Here is a 20,983-nt window from a genome sequence, read left to right on the forward strand (position 1 = left end):
TTTTTAATTAGTCAATGAATTAACTTGAAGGGTCTTTAAATTCCAGATTTGAGTTCAATGAACAATATTGGTTGAGTGAACAGACCTTACACGAATTAGTTCACTCTCCACTGTACCGAGCCCTAACTGCTAAAATAACGTAAGCGACATTTTTTTCGAAATTTTCTTTTTGAATCAGAAATATTCCTGGAGCATCTAGATGCATTTCTGCATCAAAAAGAAAATCTTGAAAAAAATGTCGCTTACGTTATTTTGGCGGTTAGGGCTCGATATATACATACAAATATTGATTTTGGATTATTAAGCCATATGTTAAGATTATTTTATTTTTTCTATAATTTCTACGGTATTAACTTTATTATTGCATTTACCAGCATTAGCTAGGGGCGCTTCGCTTCATCGCACAGTCGAGTAAACGGTGCCAAAAATTGGTATAATTTCTCAACACTGACAAATTACGTAAAACCCGTATTTTTTAGTTGATTAAGCTTAAATAGGAGAAAAAATAATGTACTAAATTTTCTTCGGATGATTTTTTAATATAAATTCATTTAATAAATAATCATCGTCATAATTTTTGCCCTTTCCTTTATCATTATCATTCTTCATTGCAAACCCCGTACTTTCTTCTTTCTCTTTCTTCTTCTTCTTGATTGGCGCTGTAGCCACCAAAGCAATTCCTGCCAAGTCCAATGAACCACGCCAGTCGTTTCTTTTCCTTAAGAAATTTAACCTGAGCGGTTCAGTTCTGCGGCTCTTACTATCATATTTAACGTCAGATAAAAGAATCCCCACTTTCTTTGGGGTAGCTTTATTTTTGCCTAATATGGTCCAGTCAGAACCGATCAAAAGCTTTAAAATAAGCTATTATTTTAGTACTTTCTATTGCACCTGCTTGAAAAACACCACCTGAAAATATTAAAGTTAAGTTGACTAGAATTAATGCAATTTTTTTTAGACCATATTCGGTTGTTAAACTGTTTTCTTGAATATCTGCTTTATTTTCAGATTGGTAAAACCTAATTTTTTTCGTAAACATGTATGTATGCGTGGTATAGCTCAGTATTAAACTAAATAAGTTTATAGTAAAAACAAATATTTTTAAAGCAAGCATTCTAAATATGAACGAAATCGGACCATAAATACTGGTTTACCAAATATATTGACTCGTGCGCCACCTATCGGCACAATTTTGAGTGGAGTTATTTCTTTTCATGTAGTTAATGTACGTTCAATATATGAACGAAATCGGGCTGTAAATACGCGGTTTTCAAATCTCTCGACTCATACATACAGAGCAAGTTAAATAAAAACTTGTAAAAATTATGGTAGTTTTTGATTTTTGAATTTTCCGCAATGTAGAAAATCAAAAGCAAAAAATCGAAAAGCACAAGGTGGTTAATTTGTATTGCCGAACACTTTTTCTCATTTCAAGGCGGTCGAATCTGAAACTTTGTAAAAAATAACGATTTTTTCTTAAATTTTCTGCATACTTCTTTCTATAGTGACCAAACCACTTGTGCTATTTATGACTATGAAGGCAAAAAATTTTTGTTGGAGTCTTCTTTACAAATCCCTGTCAGGTATAAATACAAGTTTTCGATGCAAATAAATGTGACGTAATGTGTCGCAACTATGGGTTTTTTTTTTCATATTTTCACCCATATCTTAGAAATGAGGTCTGATCCAGAGGAACCATTATGATATTCGGAACCCAAGGTTCATAGAATACAAGGTTACGACATCAGCGATGGCCGCCATCTTGATGACGTAGATAGCTAAATTTTTGGAGTTGCCAGATTCCTAAAAAATTATTTTAGTCAAAAATACATCAAATTTTATTTTCAATATGTGTGTAACCCTGATATTTACCGTTTGACAATTTGCGTTGAAGTTTGTGCTTTTCTGCGTCTTTGAGTTTATTTAAATTATTAAAAATTTAAGTGCAATGTTTTTGATTGTAAAAATTACACTGAAAAAGGTAATTTAGGTTTTACTGTATGTCCAAAGATGAATTGCAATTTCGGTAGCGAAATTTTGTCAATGTTATGAACGCTTTTTATTTAAAAATGCGCGAGTGCGTTCTGCTCACTTTCAAGAATAAAATCACCAGCAAATTTCAATTTGCATTCGATTTACATTTCAGTTGTCACTATTATTATGTTAATCCGGTTTCACGTGAAGTTATAACATTTTATGTTGTTATAATAAGCTTTGCCACGATTTTATATCAAAAATGTCCATTTGATTACGATTTTCTGCGTTTTGTGTACTCCTCCTTCTTCGTAGAATATTTCAGCCAATCAGAACTCACATCGCAACTACGTCATTGGAGGAAAACAAATTTTTGACAGCACCATGTCGTAACCTTCTATTCTATGAACCTTGTTCGCAACCAGTGAATTTGTACTTTAGATATATTTTATGTTATTCTTGCTGATTTTTTTTGTCGAGTAGTGATATTTTTGAAAATATATTTAGTTTAGCTGTGTTTTGCTTTTTTTTTTAAATAAGTAAACTTTTCTCGTGACCCATTCTAATGTATGTATGCCACTTATATCAGAATATTATACATCTTTTCTATCTTTGCGCAGCTGAAATGTGTTTGACTTATCAGCGATTGGCGAAATTTCGCAAACAAAGAATACAAATATGAACCTGATCGCTCGGCGTCCTTGAAAAACGAAGATTCAACGCAAATGTTTATGAATGTATTTGCACATGTTGTGAATTGCAAACAATTACATCTATAGCGAAGGGTATAAATAGATACCAAAGAAGCTTCATTTTACATTTATCAGATTTCATTCGGTAGAGACTAATTAGGATGAAAAAGTTAAGGCTACTATTTGTTTTTGCCCTACTTAGCATGTGCCTCCTTTCGTTAGTCAATGTCGCTGATGGTGATGATGCTGGAACGGGCGGTAGTGGTGGTGAAACTAGCAACTATAATAACCGTCGTCGTATTGGTGCACTTATTCGTAGGAGCAATGGCAGTGGAGCTACTCATAACAGTGATGATAATAGAGTAGCTTCCAATTTTAGGCGTCGTAATCGTAAAGAGATTAAGGTGCGATTTTTGCAAAATGCACTATTAAATCTTCGAACTGGAAATCAAAACTTTAGAAGGCGTATGGCAACCTTTACAAATAGAAATAAATAAAAAATACGTATTGAATGTTTCAATTAAATGAACGTCTTTTCTAAATAGCTTACAAAAAACTATAAACTATACTATACTATATAAACTACCTATATGAAAACTTCGTTGTCGGTAAAAAAAATTAATTGTGGCCAAATTTCAGCCCTTATCTTAAAAAATTTGTCCACTACTTTTTTAATAAACAATTAAATAGATATAACAAAAAAAAAGGAAAACAATCAAACAGCCATTAAATTTTAGTAAAACAAGCGCGAGTTTGAAGAAGTTAGGACTTACCGGGGGACAGAGGTCTATATTTGTACGGTAACCATTCGTACCAATTTTGGCGGGATCGTACCGATTTTGAGAAAATTTTCCCGCTGAATATTTGTTTAAGTCGGGAAGTATAAGTGTCCCGATTTTTCATATTTGTACCGATTATGTCACGCGATTCAGTGTTTTCTCTATTAATTTAATAAGAGTTTCTCTGTACTGTGGCCCAAAAACATTTTTTCGTAAAAACGTGGCAGAAATTTCGTTATCACAAAGGACTTAGAATATATCTATGATATTTGGTTATATTTGATTCAGTAGAATTGGCACTCTCGCTATTTTGCGGTCTATCATTCTTCTCTCAATTTTTTAAGGTTTTTTAACCGACTTCAAAAAATGAGGTTATTAATTCGTCGGAATATTTTTTTTTATGTATGTTACCGCATAATTCCGGCACCCCAGAAGTGGTCCCATATTAATTTAATTTAGGTCTGATCATTGGATCAGTAAGAAATTAACGGTACTCTTAAATTTTTATATGAGAATTGAAGTCGGTTTTATTGGTTTGCGTAAAAATTACTTGTATAATTATTTGTAAAGTTTTTATTTTTTTGTTTTTCGAATGAAACAATTCGGACTTGAATTTAGTGAAATTATAAAAAATAATACTTATTCCCTCAAAAAAATCATAGTAGAGTTCATAAGAAGCAAGAAACAAAATATAACTTAATGAAAGCAATATATTTTGTGCTTTTTAGTAAACTACTAGTGCCAGTTACTGGCGAAATTCGATCGTAGCCTTGGAGAGGTTTTCTAACTTAGCACGTCGTATAACATATACGGTACCAAATTACTTACCGGAAAATCTTCCGCTACTACAATTTTTTATATCCTTGAACGTCTTTGTAGAACTTTTACTGGACTTGGAATTAGCCCGATATATTCCAGTTTATCGATAAATTTCGATAATTTGAAGCATATCGATAATTCTATGAATTTCCCAAACACTAAAATCTCTCAACAAATTTCAAAAACTGTTGCGTTTCGTGGGCTCGATAAATTTCGATAACTCAAAAATTTATCTCGATATATGTTAATCGATAACTCGATATAACTCATTACACTCTGGTAACATGACATAGCCTTGAAATTTCGATAATTCAATATATTTTGAAAATTTCAAACACTTCGGTTCGATAAATCGAAAAATTTCAGTAAGTCAATAAATATCGTTATCTCGATAAGTTGACAGAGCTCAATGCATTACGATAACTAGATAAATTTCGTTAACTCTATAAATAATACTATAAATATTAATGACGTTATAAATTTCATTAACGTGACAATTTTCAGTAATCCCATACATTTTTATAGCTCGATAACTGTCCGTAAATTTCGCTAACTAGTTTGCTGTGTTTCTAAATTTCGAAAACTCAATAAACATTCGTCATTTTGAATAATTCGATAAGTTGCGATAACTCAATAAACATGAATAACTCGATAAATTTCGATAACGATAAACTGTGGTGATTCGATAAATTTCAGTAACTTGATAACTTTCGATAACGAAATTTTTTATGACTGAAATTATTTCGATTCCAATCGAAAAATTTTAAAAAATCTTCTTCTTTCCCTTTCAGTTACCTTAATCCTTATGTATTTCTCATTGTTTTCATTTTCGTTTTTTCTTTAATTTTACCTTCACTTTTTTGTATTACTGAATCGTTTATTTCTTGATCGTCACATTTATCTTTATTATTGAAAGATTGCGACAACGACTATACCTACACAAATACGGAAATTTAATCGACGATTTTGGCCGCAATTTTCAATTTTGAACCATAAAAACTCTCTTAAACTTAAGAAAAATATATACCTTTCCAATGGTGTTGTTGGTTTTGAAATCGGTTCGGTAGAATCGCCCAACGAACGGTGACAAAATTTATGTTAGCATATTAATTTATAGATTTATCATTGCACCAAGGTAATTACGGCTAAATAATTACAAATTGTCACTGAGTGTTTTATAAAAAAAAATATATATATATAAATAAAATAGTTACCTATGTCAATTAATTGTTTAACGAGTTTTTATGATTTCCATACTGACACTTTTTCACCTGAAAGGGTTTATAAGATTACATAATTAAACAGTTAAATAATTATAACTCCATAAACAATTAATATAAATTTGTAACTATTTTATTTTTAACGTTTTATTTCATAAAACACTTTGAGAGACATATTGAAAATGTTTTTCCTAAAATACTATGTGACAGTATGGAAATATTTAGCCGCACATACATAATAATAATAGATTGGCGCTTACACATATGTTAGTGTTTGGCCGAGCTTCTCCTTCGATTTGTGGCGTGCGCCTTGATGTTGTCACACAAAGCGGAGGGACCTACAGTTTTACGCCGACTCCGAACGGCGATTGTATTTTTATGAGAAGCTGTTTTTCATGGCAGAAATACACTCGGAGGTTTGCCATAGCCTGCCGAGGGACGACCGCTGTTAAGAAAAAACCTTTTTCTATATTTTTTGCGATGTTGCTTTGACCATGGTTTGAACCCGGGCGTTGCGAAGTGGAAGCGCGCACTGCTGACGCTCTTGTAGGTTTTCAATTTTTTTTTTAAATCCATTCCCTGATCATTTACAACGATAAAATAGAAGCACTTTGCATTCTGTGCATTATTTTATTTTTTATTCATGTTATAATACGTATGCATATATACAAATTTTCACGACTTAAACGCTATGATTTCTTACAACTTCGTCCTGGCCGTCGCACTTGAAAGTGACCTGTATGCCATTATCCAACCATGGCTGAGACCAGATTTTCACGGTGCATGCCTTCGCGGCGCCATTTTCATCAGCAAGCTTCACTACGTATTTGTAAAGAGAGCCCGAAACCACTTGTCTGGTTGCTGATTGTAATTCCAAGATTCTGCTTGAAACAAAGAAAATAAATGAATCATTGAGTTGTCAAAGATAAAGATATGTAGTATGTATGCATGCACATATGTATGTATGTGCTAATAAATATATTGTTTTTCTTCATATGTATATATGTACATATCTAAGTATATTTACGTAAAAAAAACGCCTACATTATGTAGACTACATGCGATGTCGTTAGTATTAATACATTGTGATTTTTTTTTTATAACATTTTTGACGAGTAATCTACAAACATACTCGTACAGGTATTGTCTTCCCAGAGAGCGCATGTTCCAATCTGCTTTATTCGAAAAACATCATTGTTGCCCACACTAAGAGGTTTACTGCTAGGAAAAAGGGATATTTCCATGCCCCATATACCACATATACACACGTATTTTTTTTAACAAACCTTCTTGCAGAGAACTTATTTAATTTGCAAAAGCCGAAAAATAAACATTTGCTTAGTAAACAAACTCAAAATTTTCATTGCTCACTTTATTTCAACCGTTTTTTTTCGTTTGGTGTGAAAACCTATAAAAATTAAATTGGGCGAAAGAAAAAAGCAAAGCCAATTAAAAGTAAAAGAATCAACATTGAACTGCGTCAAAATGAAAATAAGGGAGCACGAATTTCGATGCGAAGCAAAGCTATCTGGAAAGACAATACCTATGAATAATTGGGTAGTTTCAGAAGGCGCAGCAGTTGAGCGCAACCGTTGCTAAAAAAAAAATGTGTGATCGTTATGCGTCTTTCGAACGGCTTGATATATTAGCTGTCAAATTCAACTCTCAAAGGTACACACCAACATGTTGTCTCAAATGATCAGAAAAATATTACGATCATCTAACACGCAACTGTTCAGTTGATCAGAAATATACAACAATGCGTTTAGAAGGCGTAATCGCAACAATTACTGGGCTGTTGCGCCTTCTAAACGTGCCCATTGTACCTACCATGCTCCAAAGCAATTTTGACAAGGGATGACGAAAAATCGTTACAAAATCAAATAAAAGTATTACTATCCTGCCGGAAACACCAAAAACCGAAATGAAATACAGCTTGACGCGTACCTGTACGATAGCCTAAGCAGCGTACTTGGTGGGTTATATGGAGATCATATTTTTTTTTATTTGTATTCTAATTTGACATCACAAGCGCTTTGTGTATTTAATGTCATCATTTTAATACAAACCAGTCGCTGATTTACCGACGTACATAGTATGTATGTATGTATGTACATATATGCATTAGGGTGGTCCAAAAATGCATGTGGAACAAGTAAATTCCGAATTTTAATGCCGCCACGCTCTAGAAGTGTTCTTTACCGAAAAAATATAGCCCTATTTTTTTATTTTGAAATGGTTAAGTAAACAATTGGCTATTATATTGGAAGTCTCCTGAAGAGAACCACTGTTTGAGGATCGAAAAATATTAATTTTAAAAATTGTATAGAACAATCTTATTGGGTGGCGGCATTAAAATTCCGACTTTACTGTTTTTAACCGCCAAACCGCCACAAAGGCTTAAAGCTGATGCCAGATAAAACACTTGCTTCGCTTTGGGTGACAGATTCGCTTTGACAGATAAAATGAATTGTATGAAAATGCACAAGGCATGCCACATAGAACATTGTAACTGCAGCGCGAAGCGAAAAGATGGTCAAATCCCATCTTTTTGGGCGCGTTCACAATCTGCCGGTTTAATATTTAGGGCCGGTTGTTCAATGTCTGATTAACACTAATCGGAGGTAGAAGCTCTGGTTAAGTACAACGACTGCTTTATCGATCACATGTTATAGGCATGATGTCGAAAACGTCGATAATGATGTTTAACCGACAAGTAGTGATCAAGAATCAAGAATGATAGAATACAAGATTGCGCCGTCCTGGGTGTTGACATTTGTGTACCACAAGTAAACAAAGAATAGAGCGAAAATAAGACCGAGTTGAAACAGCCAAAGCAGTTCACTTTACTGCGAAAAACGTGTTTTAATTTTGCTAAATGCGAAAATATTGCATTTTTCACCTAATCTATTAGAGAACAGTGAACATTGTAGTGCACTCCATTGCTTTACAATTGAGGCTGCTTCAGCAAACTTTTGAGTGCACTTCATTGCTTTGCAATTAAGGCTGCTGCAGAAAACTGCACCAGCATCTCTGCGGGACTGATAAGTTAACTTGCTAATGGAGGCTGCGTGGAACAGAAACAAAATCATTGTGAGGAAATGCTGTTAATATAATAATAGAGAAACATTTTGGGAACGGCTTTGCCGTGCCCTATGTACACAAAATGCACCGATTCGTCCCAGCGCTACACTTGTATCTACGCTTCTTGCATCTTGACGGTTGTCGCAATTTAACACACAGCACTTCATTGTATTAGTTTTTACGCAGTCTTCAACTCAAAAATCACTCACTAATTGCAAATTAACTGATTTTTCACTTATAATTCAAATTTCTCTTTCGCTGATATGTAAACAAAGGTTTATTTACAAGTTACCACAACTGTCAAAATCGGCAAAACCAAAGTAGCGGTACCACTGACGGCGCCACCTTTGTTCGCTGCACCGTGAGTAGTGATAACCACACATTGAACAACCGGCCCTTATTTTGTTTCGTCTAAATTCGAGTTTTCATGCCGAAATATAAAATTAAATTCGGTTTTTTGCTGGAAATTACTTGTTTTTACTTATTTTTATGCAGAAATTCATCTAGATGCTCTAGGATTATTTCTGCGTCAATAAGAAAATTTTGAGAAAAAATTTCGCTTCCGCCTGTTTGGCGGTCAGGGCTCGACATGTACGAGTATATGTATCTCAATACATATGTATGTATTTACATTACTAATAACTTACTCAAATTTAGGTCCATCCTCACCAGCAGCCAGTTTGGTTAAAGAAGTTTGTAGTACTTCTTTGGCTTCGTCCAAGTCCTTGCCAGTAAGGCTTGTCTCACCTCCAAGTAAGGGCTAAACAAATTCAAATAAGATTAATATGATACGAATAGTTTTAATGTACACATTTGGGGCCACTTTTTCAGTGCAAGTTTAAACTTAGATGACGTAAACTGCGTTTATCTTGAACAGCTGGCTGATGTTTGATTAGCTAATCTTAGTTTAAAGCAGCCAACTCGAGCGCTTAAACTAAGTTTAAACCACAGCCGAGCACTGAAATACTGGCCCTTAAACATTCAAATGAGAGCAAAGAATATATTTTCAAGAGCTAGTATGTACCTACATACATATATTGGTACAAATTATTGTAACTAACTCACTTCTTTATGTGGCATAGCGACTACCGCGGCGACGGCACAACTGAACAACAAAACAAATAACTTATAACTTGCCATTTTTGGTATTTAATTTATACTTTGATGTTGGGACTTTAGTCACTTATTTCCCGATAGAAGAGAATTCTTAAACTGCTGATATCTCGAAAAAATATTTGCTTTTATACAAAAATAACCTCTATGCAACTATGTATATAACTTGCTTTGTGTTTGCGCAGTGGAGTTCCACAGCTGTATGAATAGTTGCTTCATTGTATGCATGTACATATGTATGTATGTATGTATGTTAATGTGAGTACAATATGACTACAGCTGTGCTTATGAAAACAGCAGCACTACTAAGTATGTTTGTACGTATGCATGTACGTATGCATCAAACACTCAAATCAATGTCCGCATATAAAATAGTTGAGAAAGTTATTTTAATAATTATTTAAGAATTTGTACATACTTACATCTAATTTTAAATCTCATTTCTAGGGTTCGTTTAATTTCTTACCGCAATCTCTAAACGCCGAGAGGAAACAGTACTAGGCATGGACATATTCGAGAGATTTTTCAAATCTTTTTGAAGTATTCTTAATAAGATAACATTAAATCGTTGGATATGATGTAAATGATGTGTTTTTAGCAGTTTCCTATTATAATTCTAATTATGTATGTACTGTCACTACAAATATTCAAAAATATTTTCAAACCGCACCGATTTCAAGTTGTACGATTTTCAGAACAGACCTGATTATTAAGTTTTGCTAAGACCAACTTCTTTAATCAAAATCTTTCAGAATCTTAATTCAAAAAAAAACGTATTACAATTTTTTCAAAAGTTAATTTTATAGCATATTTTGTTTAAATTTCATATTAGGTATGAATAAAAAAAATAAAACTTCGCATTTTTAAACTATTAAATAAAAATTGGATATCCGAAAACTGGCGAAAATTTGAATAGGGAATACTATTTAATTATACACCTTTTCACTACCCAGCCTTATGTAAACGCAGTAAAGTACCAAAATTTAAACAAACGAGTTTTGTATTACATATAAAGAAAAGCAAGAATGGTTCAAATAAACAAGTAGGTATTTAATTTATTTGTTCCAAAAATTTTACTGTGTTAATGGAGCGTATGACATCAGAAATAATAAAATTTCCAGCATATTAAAGTACTGCAAAATTCAACATTTTCTCTAAAAATTTCATTTTCAAAAATCCCATGCATTGCTATATCATGTCAACTCAAACAAGGTGATATGCCATGTCAATCCATGAATACCCCTACTGTTTTAGCATGTCATTGCTACTTAGCTAAGATGTTGTTCGCTGCTGTGTTTCTGCAGTATATTTTTAAAACTGCCGCTTGTGTTGACATGCATAGACTTGATGCATGATTTGATTTCAATTTATTCGACAGTGTCTTGATATGTATCAGTTGTATGTCTTGGTTTTTTTTCTAATATCTGTCTAAATATTCTACGAAATTTTACTCGATAAATGGCTCTGTGGAGACATGTATTATTCCTAGAAATCATATTTACGCCCGGTTTAATATAAACCAAACGGAATGTATGTGTGTATATGTACAATCTTGAAAAGAAATACTTTGGAAAAAAATGTATTCGATAGATGGCGCTCTGGTCGAATTTGGCGCTTATTTGTATTACACAATAGATAGCTCCTTGAATGAAAATACTTTGATCCAACTGTTGTTACACGACCGGTTGCGCTATGGTCGATATTTTAAAAAAATTTTATTTACATACATTCCTCCTAATTAGGTTCATATTAGGAATATACACACATATGTAGGTATGTACAAATGTATATGTACATAAAGCCCCTTGAAAATAAATACCATGAACAAATATAAAGAGATTGCATACATTTTGCCCGATACTCTACATATGAACATGATGTCGGTATGTATGCACTTATATACATATGTATGTGTATTTATATCTCTCACTCGTATGGACAAAGAGTTCATCGCTCTGGGGGTAGCCCTCAACCAATTTAATGCATTTTGTCACATCAATGTTTATTCTTCAATCATTATCAGAAATATAAAATAATCGTACGTATATATATATGTACATACATACATATAAATATTTGCGTACCGGCAAAAGCGTTCTTAAAACAATTCACACCTCTCTCTAAACCATCGGCTTTAAGTAGAATTGTTGATCACATGTTAATATATACATATGTACATGCATATACATTTATGAGCCTGTATATTCTTACACATGCTATGTACATGCAGGCATATGTTTATTTATTTGTGTATACAAATATTTGCGTTTGTAAGCACAATATTCTTTGATAAAAGTCAACCGAGCAATCTTTAGAGAGAGTAGATCAGTCTCTAGGGGGTACAATTACCCATTTCAGCAACAAATTTGCATATGAGGTGTTCGCACTGCTAGTGGACAGATAATGGATGGGTATTAATTGATTTATATTTGGAAGATGTATGTCTTTAAGTGATATGTTTTTTTTTTATGTTTTTAAGTGATATTATCTTAAGAAACTAACGGTTATGAAAAAATTCAATTAGCAGCTTTTTTTTATTTCTGTCTTAATTTTGTTTCTGCCTTAATTCAATTTTCTTTTAATTTTTAGATGTTAAGCAGATTCGTTTTTTGGCTACTACAGAGTGGTGTTGTTTGGAAATTCTTGTATTGATCTGTTCTCAAATTTCTAAGCAACACTGCAGCAAAAATGTACAAATCGTGTGATCCCTATTTTATTCTTTTAAAAGAAAAAGAAAGAATAGTTTTTCCATTTCATTTAATTTTTAGGTGTTATTGTTTAAGAAATATTTTTTTTCAAAATTCATTAAATGATTAGAAAATTATCTTTTTTCTTATATATTTTTTTTTAGCTTAACGTATTTTGCTTTTGTTGATTTCATTTCATTTTCAGTTTCTATTGTTTTGAAAAGAATAAATAAAATTTATTTTATGTTTTTTACTGTTCTGTTTTAATTTTGTTTCTTTCTTCATTTAATTATGTTTAAATTTTTTATTTTAATTTTTTCATAAAATTTTTAGAAACTTATTTTAACGTTTTTTATTTAATTTGTTTTTCTTTTGACAAATTTATTTTCTTTTAATTTTTAGATTGATCTCTTGTTTGTATTTATTGTAATTTTTTGTTTAATGTTCTTTAATTTTTTAGATTTGGATTTAAAAATTTTTTTATTAATTTTATTGAATTTATAAATACAATTTTCTTTCATTTTGATTTGATTTGTTTTCTTTTCTAATTAAATTTTTAGATTTTATTGTTAAAAAATTTATTTGTATACCTCATTTAAGTTTGAAGATATTTTTATTTTTTTTTTGCTGTATTTTCATTTTATTTATTTTTCTTTTAATTTTCTTTTATTTATTAGAAAAATATTTATATTTTTTTATTTAATTTATTTTAAAAAAGCAGATCTTTCAATTAGTCCATCGAAAGACAGACAAGAGCTTTCAAGATGGTTGCCAGAATTGACAACTGTATTTCGAAAGACTGTGGTGAGCTGGAAGACAGTTGCCATAATTCCCTGTTAGTGTAGTGTTAGTTAGTTTGATTTTGGCCGAGAAAAAAAATCGCCATTTTCGAATAAAAACTACTCATTTATTTATACTCGCTAGATGGGAGTTCCTTATTTAAGTACGAGTAAGTCAGTTTCTCATTGACCGGCAATAGTTGTACATTTTTATATTACCTCCTTTCATTCAGAGGTTTTTATGCTCCGTTTTTTAAGGCATAAACTGCACTTAGGCTTTGCAATTTCTAGCCAAGAAGTAATCTCTATCTGAAAATATATATTCTGTGCATAATTTATATTCGCAGTCAATAAGTGCATATGTATAAACCATTCAGGTTAGGTAGGTGAAGCAGTAAATTGCTAATTGCTTCACAAACCGGCAATTGTAGATACATACATAAATAAATTGTTCAAGTAAATGCGCCTGCATCACCACCAAACTTGTGTACATATACCCCCTCATTGCTTCAATTAGCATATTACCAACGAAAAAAAAACCCGTTACGTCTCTTAAAGATCACTTCATATATTTATTTTTTAAATGTTATTAGTCACATACGTTTGAGGGGGTTTGCTTTTGAGGTAATTTACGTACATACATACATATGTTTATAAAAATGGTATAACAAAATGTGTTTCTATGTAATAGGTAAGAAAGAGGCCTTTGGGTTTGCTAACTACAAATTACAACACGTTGCTTTAGCACTATATTTATATGGTATTGATGGCTTAGTTAAACACATCTAATTCTAAAACAAATTTACATATTAAATACTTTTCATACCGAATGAAAGAATTAAATTAATAGTATTATTAAAAATAATTTTATCTAAAATGTATAGTTTTGCATAAATTTCAATGCAACTAAAAGTCACTTGTACAACGGTATGGTATACGTTTAGTAAATTCATTTTGAATTGTAACGCTTTTCGGAAACCTCATACCCGATATTCAATTCAGCATAAAGAAAATGTTAAAAATCTTATATATGTATAGGCACGTGGTCCAGCAGCTGCGCCCGGTCTGGAAAAACGGCCGAACACATCTCACACTCGAAATAACGTTGTTTACGCCCGGGTAGCATTGGAGACGCCGCCGCCGATGTTGCACCAGCAGATATCGCCACTGCTCCACTCACACCATTAGACGGCGAAAGTGAAGAGAAAGATGAGTCATTGCTGGTATTAAGTGAACCACTACCGGATGATTTAGTGAAACCGTCTAAGCTATAAGAGGAAGGATATGTCAGAGTTCTTTTTTGGCTGCTCATGGAACCATCTCCTTTCTCTCGTCTATTATTCCTGGCTTGCTTATTCTTCGAAGTGCTACCGCTACTGATAGTTGCGGCGCTACGCTTTTGAGTTCGAAGTGCACCATTTCGTGGCAATTCCGATTCGAATTCAAGATATTTGCGATTAACAGCACCGGCGCGACTACGAGCGGTACGAATACAACGACGTTCATTGCTACTACCGCTTGCACTGCCACCACTTACACTAACGCCCGCAGTGTCGCTAACACCAACAACAATTTCACGCAAATCCGGTGATGTTGGCTCGATTTTTATCATGTTGTGTTGCTCCTCTTCGAGGAATTGTGTGGACGATTCACTGATGAAGCGGTGACGCTCGGTGCGATCACATTTAATAGGCGAACGTAAAATTTCTTCCAAGTCATTAACAATGCTGGGATTGAACTTCTCGTAGGCTTCTTTACGCAGCGTAGCGGTGCCACCGAGAAACTGTGTATCATATAGATCAATATTCCTTGAAGAACTTGTTTGATGTGAGCTATATTGTATGCGGTGTTGCTGATGTTGATAAGCTTCCTGTCCCCTCTCTTCTTTAATATGGGCCGGACTCGAACTAATTTGCTTAGGTAACTCAGTAGCGGGTGTAATAATTTCATAGTCGTCGACAATTATTGTAGAGGAACGTAATACATCTAAACTTTTATCTTGTTTTTTGGTTACAATTGTTTTAGAACGTTTTCTACCACTTTCATTATTACCAGCTGACCACTTTTCGGTATGAATCATACGCGGGCGACTTGTTTTGTTTGATACTGTTGCTTTTTCTGGTCGCTTACGAGCTTTACTTCCCCCTTGGCCTTTGCTTATTTGCACTTCCTGTGTGCGCTGCGAGCCACTGCTATTAATCTCCATGTTCGATTTGTATCTCGACCTGCGTTCATCAGCATCTAATTGTGATGTACTGCCCGAAGAGCCCACAACAAGTGCATCGATAGTTTGTAGAGTGTTTTCCAAATTCGATAGCACAGAGTTAGAATTAATGAGCTTGTTTTGCCATATTGTATCTGAATTACTACCAGTTGATTTGTAGCGCGGCTTTCTGGGGCGTTCCATGAGTAAATCATTATCTGGCAATATAACACTGGCATCGGTGGCGTTTGTCAACGAATTATTATTGCTACTTTTAGCTTTGCCACGTTTGGATTTTAAGGAAGTTTTTGTGGGCGCAGGGGGATCTGCAATGCCAAGGAGATCATCTACATTGTCAATATCAAAGTCCGAAATTTCTATATCACTGCCATTTGGGTTCTGTTGACTCTCCCTGCGCAAACGAGCAATCTCATGTGGCTTCAGTTTTCGTCGCCTTTTGTATTTACGAGGGCCAGTCTGAAATGAAAAAAAGAAAGAAGTTAGTTAAGTCAAAGAAACATATTTCGTCGTTTAAAGAACAAAAACGCGAATCGGCATTCTGCGAAACCGAGTAACTGACATTTGCTGCCAAAAATTGGATTTGCTCACAGAAGCTATTGGCTCAATCCTTATCCATTCATCCTGAAATATACTAGCCATAAATGCGATTGCGTTATACAAAAGAGAACCATTTTGAAATGAGGGTTTTTCTATCTAGAAAATAATTTATACAACCTCATATACACGGTTTTGCATTATTGTGATACGCTATTGTGCATTTTGTTGATACGCGGTTTTGTACTTTAAACGCCGATTTATATATGTATGTATATGGGATGTTTTTTCACTTACTACTGGTTGCCTCTGCATGGCAGTGTTCATATCGCTATGTTGTATTAGATGTTGAACTAGATCGCTTGATGATGACATATCCATGGAACACACTGTACAATAGTAAGTGTTTCGCTTCACGTCCAAACCAGAATGATGTGATCGTATATGCTCGCGCAGTACTACACGTTGGTTGAAGGCACGAGAACACACCGAACACGCGTAAGGCTTTTCGCCCGTATGGATGCGTTCATGTTTGCGTAGGGTTCCGCCATCAGCAAAGGCCTTCCAACAGAAGCGACATCCATATGGCCTTTCACCAGTGTGTATACGCACATGTATCTGTTGTGAACTGCGCGAACCAAACGTTTTTCCACATTCATGGCATGGGAACATTTTTCCTGAGGAATTGGTGTGCGAGTGGCGATGATTAGAAAGCGTTCGACCATCAGGAAACTCTTCGTGACAGACATCGCACGTGACAGACTTATCGCGATGAGATGCCATATGCCGTTTCAGACGTGCTTTATTATGAAAGTTCTTGCCACATTTCGAACATGAATGGCACTTTTCGCGCGAATGATCCCAGGCATGTTTTATTAAAGCTTTACGATCGCGGCATTGTTTGCCACAAAGAATACACGAGTTGGGCGTCATGTCATGCGGATGCACTGTCTGCAGATGGCGTTTTATAGACAGCTCATCAAAAAACGTTTCGCCACAAAGAACACATCTATTAATGAAGAAATAAATACATATGAATATGTATATACATAATAATGTAGAAAGGCCCTAACTCATATAGTCATAGAGCCGTAACTAACTGAAATTTTTTATTGCTTAAAAGACTTAGAATTCGTTGAAATGCATAATAATCAATAAAAAGGGAATTTTGAATTTTTACTTAGTTATGATTTTTTGTATTTCAGAGACTGTATGAGTTTGGCCTTTCTATATTAAGGTATTTGATTTGAAGCAAATAACTAATAACATACTTAAATGGTGGATACCGCGCATGAATTTCCGCATGTGCCAACAGGTCTAATGCTTCGGCAAAAGTTTCACCGCAAGTGTTGCAGCAGTGCCGATCCTTTTCATTCTCTGGTTCAACTTCAACACTGCTTTTTGAATGCGTTTTAGAGTGACGCCGTAGCAAATCTTCACGGTGAAACGACATGCCGCACTCGCTACAGTAGAACTCTCCGAACAAGCGCTCTGATTCTGATTCAGTTTGTGTTTCTTCCGCCTCCGCTTCATCAGGGTCATACTCTGAATTGCTATCCTCAAAATGATGGGTTTTAAAATGCTCCTGCAAGCTGTTTGCATCCCAGAACATTTCGTTGCATTGGTTGCACTCATGTGGCTGGTCATCACGATGGTTCTAAGTTTGTTTCAGATTTTGGGTTTTGAAAAAATTAAGTACAGTTAAATATCCGTAATCAATATGCAAAACGTTATATCGGAGCGTTGAATACGGTCATGTTTTCGGACTAACCTTCGTGTGTGCTAATAACGCCTTCTCCCGCCCAAACGCCAAGCCGCACTGTTGACACACAAATGGCTTACTCTCATCAATTACAGGGAAGGTTTTCCCATGCTCTGGCGATTGGTTTTGTGTGAATTTTACAACAGCAGTTGATGCCTGTAGTTGTTGGCAGTCCTCATAAGCAGCGGCATGATTTTGCTGATTTTCAGTTTCCTGTTCATCGTTCTGCAACGGTTCATTTATTACAAAACTTTCTTCTTTATTTGGTCTTAAGCGACTAATGCGTCCCCGTCCCACAGTCGTCGAAGTTGAGGTAGATGAGCTGTTACCGCTAACGTTGTGCGTTTTTCGACTAGATTTATTGCTGCGTTGCAAAGAATTAATTTGTGTTGTCCAATCTTGTTCGTAGTAATGATCGTTGGGTTGGCGCATCGGTTGCTGTTCCTGCTCCACAAAATTCATAACTATGAATAAATAAAAATTGAAAATAAGTATTCATCTTGATCCGCTTATATTATTACTTACATTCTGCATCTATTTCAGGATCTGGTGCATCAGCATGTGCTTTTAAATGGTTTATTAAATCGGAACGACGGAAAAAACGACACCCGCACAATTTGCACAAATGTGGACGATCGTTCTGGTGCGCAACGATGTGATTCATCAAACTTGTCTTTTTGCGAAAGCGTCTGCTACAAAAATCGCACGGGTAAGGCCGTAACGTAGTGTACTCATCCTGCACAGTAGGCAAAGGTACTTCCATGTCAAGCAATACTTGCGAACCTGAACAAATGATCTGATCTGCTGGTATTTCCACACTAAAATTAAAATTACATTGACAATTTTTAACTTTTTGTAGTGAAAACTTGGTGATCACCAACCGTTCCTCGCCTTGATGCTGCACCCAGTCGTCCGTTATCACTTCTTCGGTTACCATTTGCGGTGTGTTATCAACAACAAAGTTTTCCCCAAACCTTATATCGCCATTTCCCTGTCCATTTGTAAGCTCATTGGAAGACATAACAGCAGCAGCTGCTTGTTTCAATGCCTCCGTACAATCAACATTATCAGAGGCGGATACAACGACGGTTCCATTTTCATCGGTAGTAGCACCTATAATCTCCGTTACCATTTGACCATCCCGCGCCATGAAAATTAAATTTTCGGCAGCTATATGATCGATGTCCACTTCGTTTGGTACATTGCCATCAACATCGTCTCCAGAGACTATGTGAAAGGCGGCACTATCTGCTGTAACCACACCGTTAGCCAGTATCTCTTCTTCTGATGGTACTTGTCGTTTCACAATCAACTGTCCGCCACCACTTTTTAAGCCTTCAGTGTCGCCTTCTATCCACTGGATTTGAAATGTTCGTCTATCCATAATGTCGCGCTGATGCAAGTTTTACTTAAACTTCACTTTAATCCCTGTAATAAGCGAAATGTTTGCATATAATCCCGTGTTTTATGCAATTTTTCATCCAGTACCCCCCACCGAGAACTGGACGCAGTAAAATTAAGAAATAAAACACGAGACAACGCAAACGTTGCCAAATACTTTTGAGCATACAGCACATTCAAGGATTTGCAATTTCGATGAAGAGCACTATTACCCGTTTATTCTTCAGATACTCGGTTTTTTTTTAAATATGTATATATTTTTTAATGGATTTAAGTTAAAGATGCTGAAACATTTATAAAACTTTTGTTTGAACAATTGTACTATTTCTTATGCAATCTATACGGCAGCACTCCACAGTTTTCCAGTCGCAATTAACCCGTCATACTGTTGTCTCTTTCTAGCACTACATTATCGACAATGGCCGCCGATTATTAAACTCGAACTGCATATCATCGGCTACCCGACCTTCTAACAAAATTCCAACTAAATTTAATCGAACAAAAAATTCCATTTCCAAACAAAGTCTACGAGGTTATGTCCAAATGAGGTTAAGGTGGTTTATTTATTTACACTTTTTACAAGCTAATTAGCCGCTTACAATGCACCAAAACAATATTGCAATCAATTTAATGAACACATGAAAAACCATTTGCTAGGCACATAAATTTGGGTTGCGTATGGTCTCACGCGGTTACATCACAGCGCAATAGATAAAATTTGGAAAAATTTCACCAATTGTCCGTCTTTGAAGGCGAGCAGTTTTTGATGTTTCACTTTTGCATATATATGTAACAGGTGCCGTTAAAGAATCTGCGTTCTTATAAGAGATATATAATAACACTTTACACACCGAAAAATAAAATAAAATTACAAATTCCTTCACTACACGATATGACAGACCGAACAACTCCAATGCAATTTATTGAATACGCGAAAGGTGTAATATTGCCATATCGCACTGTAATGATGATTCGATGAAATAAAAACCGGCGTTTGAAAAGATTACAGGTAACACATATTCCTAAATAAATATTCTACATATTTAAAATGTTTAAGATTGTTTTTAAACGTACAATTATACATTGAATATGGGATATAAATCAGCAGCAAGAGCAATTCTACAAATTGTTGAGTTAAATACTGTCGATATTGTAGTTCAGCAGGTTGGTGTCTAAGGTTGTTGATAATAATGATCTATTTGGCACTTCAATAATGAATTATTCTAACCGGAAATGCATCTCTATGACATATGTAAGTGCATTTCTGTCCTTCATTTGATAAAAAATAGAATAGGGAAAGACATTTTAGATAGAAAATCTAAGCTCAAGAAATCTTAATTTAAGTGATCCACAACCAAGAAATTTCAAACAATTTGGCTGCGTTTCTTTATACATTCCGGATAATCCCATTTCTCATCCGGAATAAACAGAATGCCTTTGAAATATACGTTAACATATCATCAGGAACGTTCTAAAGAATAAGTAAACAAAAAAGTTTATTCCAAACGTTCAGAATGAATAAAGAAATGCAGCCTTTGTTTTCTGTAAGGTGTTGGGATTTCGATTGGTATTTTTGTTTTTAATGAATAATGGGAAATATATCTTTCTAACGTTTCGTAAAAACAATGGTAAAAGAAAGAAGGTATTTTCCATGATACAAATATTATGAGGTAATTTCACGTCTCACAATTCTGCGCCATTTACTTGTATGTCATGAAAAAAGTATCTACATATATAAAAAAATTGAAATTACATCGGCACACCCACCGAAAGTACATATGTATCTACATACCAGAGCTGTAAAACTGTGAAATCATATGAAATTAAAAATCATCAATTTTATGTTATTATGTTTTCATTGAATTTTTCCTTGTTGGGGAATGTGGCTTATAATTTTCCAATTCTACATTCACTC

At 34.3% G+C, this 20,983-nt stretch overlaps 2 protein-coding genes across 5 annotated transcripts; both read right to left on the minus strand.

Annotated features, from left to right (window-relative positions):
• Positions 1–6,100: 6,100 nt before the first annotated feature.
• On the minus strand, positions 6,101–9,801 carry LOC118737063 (sarcocystatin-A-like). The gene is made up of 3 exons (XM_036467310.1): positions 9,634–9,801; positions 9,216–9,328; positions 6,101–6,365 (listed from the first exon to the last, which is right to left on the minus strand). Exons 1-3 carry the CDS (start codon positions 9,706–9,708, stop codon positions 6,167–6,169), a joined length of 387 nt encoding a protein of 128 aa, XP_036323203.1. The 5' UTR covers positions 9,709–9,801; the 3' UTR covers positions 6,101–6,166.
• Positions 9,802–13,695: 3,894 nt separating this feature from the next.
• LOC118737064 (zinc finger protein 142) lies at positions 13,696–20,001 on the minus strand. Of its 4 annotated transcripts, none has more exons than XM_036467314.1 (7): positions 19,281–19,994; positions 18,549–19,095; positions 18,193–18,485; positions 17,677–18,131; positions 17,177–17,562; positions 16,203–16,914; positions 13,696–15,827 (listed from the first exon to the last, which is right to left on the minus strand). In XM_036467314.1, the coding sequence occupies exons 2-7, from the start codon at positions 19,049–19,051 to the stop codon at positions 14,172–14,174; spliced, it is 4,005 nt and encodes a 1,334-aa protein (XP_036323207.1). In that variant the 5' UTR covers positions 19,052–19,095; positions 19,281–19,994; the 3' UTR covers positions 13,696–14,171. The 4 variants fall into 4 exon arrangements, with proteins under 4 accessions (XP_036323207.1, XP_036323205.1, XP_036323204.1 ...); XM_036467312.1 differs by having other exon boundaries at positions 14,172–15,827; positions 19,920–20,001; XM_036467311.1 differs by having other exon boundaries at positions 14,172–15,827; positions 19,668–19,994.
• Positions 20,002–20,983: the final 982 nt, after the last annotated feature.

The sequence above is a fragment of the Rhagoletis pomonella genome, unplaced genomic scaffold (genome assembly GCF_013731165.1).
Source record: "Rhagoletis pomonella isolate Grant_MI unplaced genomic scaffold, Rhpom_1.0 Rhpom_scaffold_00004, whole genome shotgun sequence".
Taxonomy (NCBI): Eukaryota; Metazoa; Arthropoda; class Insecta; order Diptera; family Tephritidae; genus Rhagoletis; species Rhagoletis pomonella.